Source organism: Cnephaeus nilssonii, assembly GCF_951640355.1.
Source record: "Cnephaeus nilssonii genome assembly, chromosome: 21".
NCBI lineage: Eukaryota > Metazoa > Chordata > Mammalia > Chiroptera > Vespertilionidae > Cnephaeus > Cnephaeus nilssonii.
The window spans coordinates 38,269,081-38,271,502 of NC_137092.1; the positions used below are offsets into that span (position 1 = coordinate 38,269,081).

The following is a 2,422-nucleotide window of genomic DNA, read 5'->3' on the forward strand; positions in this document are numbered from 1 at the left end:
ACTTCCCTCATCTTGCTCAGATCAGTTATAAAATGCTTTCTCGTGTGTGGTTTTACTTTTACATCTCTATCTTTTAAATTTTTTATTTACACTTTACATTGAATAATATTTTGAACTAGTTTTAGGTGTACAGCACTGGGTTTCCGTAACTGAAGGTGGTATCTCTGAGGCTGAAAGTGAAAATTCAGATTCTGAGCTCATCCTCCTACAGCCCTGGGGCAAGTTCAGGAGGCAGGGGGAGCTCTCCCATAGGGCAGCTTTGGCGTGAGGTCCTGAATACCTGGCCCATAGGCCTCCCGTCCCGGTATACGCCAGCCTATGCAGAGGAGATGGTCCCATTGCTGTAGTCTTCATCCTTTCCCCAGCAATCTACGTTGGAAAACATTTTTCAGAGCTGTCTGCACAGCCCGATTCCTCAGACTGTAAACAATGGGGTTGAGGAGAGGAGTCACCACAGTATAGGTGACAGCAATAAGCTGATCCCGCTCAAGAGAGTAACTGGCTTTGGGCCTCAAGTACATGAAGGAGGCACAGCCATAGTGAACTATGACCACGGTGAGGTGTGAGGCACAGGTGGAGAAGGCCTTCTTCCGCCCCTGAACCGAGGGGATCCTTAGTATTGCGGCCAGGATGAAGATGTAGGAGATGGTGATGAAGAGAAAGGACACCAGGAGGACCAGCAAGCTGAGGATGAGGATCCCCAGCTCACTCAGGCGTGTATCCCCGCAGGCCAGGCTTAGCACCGGTGGCGTGTCACAGAAAAAGTGCTGGATCTCATGGGAGCTGCAAAATGGGAGGTGGAAAATGACCAGTGTCATTCCCAGCCCGAAGAGGTAACCATTGAGGAAGGAAATGCCAATCAGCTGGGCACAGAGGATGGGATTCACGCGGCTGTCATAGTGTAGCGGGGCACAGATGGCCACGTATCTGTCAAAGCCCATGACAGCCAGAAGGAAGCAGTTGGTACAAGCCCACGAGGCGGAGAAGAACATCTGGGCAGCACAGCCCACATAAGAGATGTGCTGGTCTCCCATGACCAGGCCGGAGAGCATTCTGGGGACGATGCCCAAGGTGTAGCAGGTCTCAGAAAAAGACAGAAAAGAAAGGAATAGGTACATGGGAGTGTGAAGATGGCTGTCCAGCCTGATGACTAGGATAATGAAGACGTTGCTGGTTAGGTTGACAAGATACAGGCAGAGGAATAGCACAAAGAGCACGAGTTGCAGCTCCCCGAAGCTGGAGAAGCCCAGGAAGACAAAGCCCCCCCAGGAGGTGGCATTGGGCTGCCCCACGCTGAGTGACATCCTTGAGAGCTGTGCTGACTCGTTTCACCTTGCCAGTTGATGCCCAGTTTCTTTTGAAGGCAGGGTGACTGGGATTGTCATTGTCCTGTGCCTGTTGTAACTTGAAAATGAAGTTCTGATTTAGACAGCAACTAACTTCAGAAAGGTATTGGTTACGTTAGATACACAGATTTATGGATTCACTCTCACAGGCACATCTGTGCATCCAGACATACAAAGGTGCACAATATGCACACTCATGCATGTAAACACATACATCACTACACATATGCTGGCACATATATATATATACATGCCTACCACATACAAAACACTCACACATTATTATGCACACGCCACACATTCAAAACTATGCATTGCACATGTACCATTCATGACAATATCCACAAATATGTCAGTCATGTAAATGCATATATATTCAGATAGCACATACATATATATATTCAGATGCACCACACATTTATTCATACCAACATCAGGCATAAGCTGCCACATAAGAATACACATATGGACACTTGCACATTGCCTGTTAGAATTTAAGGTGGGGTGGCTTGATAAATGTGATTTTAGAGATCAGGCAACAAAGCCAACACAGTGAAGTGACTTTCTCAAATTCACACAGAGGCAAGACTGGAGGAAAGTGTTGTTTCTTCTCATCTAACATTAGTTTCCCCAAACTTGATGACTCTTCTCAGACACTAGGGGATGCTCACTAACATGAATACAGAATAAGAAGCAAATTGCTCCACAATAATCTCTTGTGTCTATACCTTCCCTACCCCAAGCCTTTCACATGGGAGTCTGTGCTAATCACTGAAGGAAGAATCCGGGCTCAGCGCAAGTTGTGTACCCTCAGCCCGAAGATCAGCCACAAGGCTCCACTGACTCAGAAAACCTTCTGTGAACAAGGCATGGGGAAGACTGAGCAAGGAAAGAGTCTCCACTCACCTGCAGAGGCTCGCCGTGAGACAGTCCTGCTTTTCCGCTGCCATGCACTAACGGCCCCCCATTAGGTCTGCCTGCAGCAGAGGAAGCCTGAACTCCATCTCAGAAGCTCTTATTCTGAACAAAGAGTGATGTTCCCAAATGATACTAGGAAATCTCCTTTTACACCCTAC

The 2,422-nt window shown here is 47.6% G+C and overlaps 1 protein-coding gene across 1 annotated transcript; it reads right to left on the bottom strand.

Annotated features, from left to right (window-relative positions):
- Positions 1-350: 350 nt before the first annotated feature.
- On the bottom strand, positions 351-1,304 carry LOC307092976 (olfactory receptor 10Z1; the record flags this gene model as incomplete). Its single annotated transcript, XM_079760586.1, has 1 exon — positions 351-1,304. The coding sequence occupies one exon, from the start codon at positions 1,302-1,304 to the stop codon at positions 351-353; it is 954 nt and encodes a 317-aa protein (XP_079616712.1).
- Between the last annotated feature and the right edge of the window lie 1,118 nt (positions 1,305-2,422).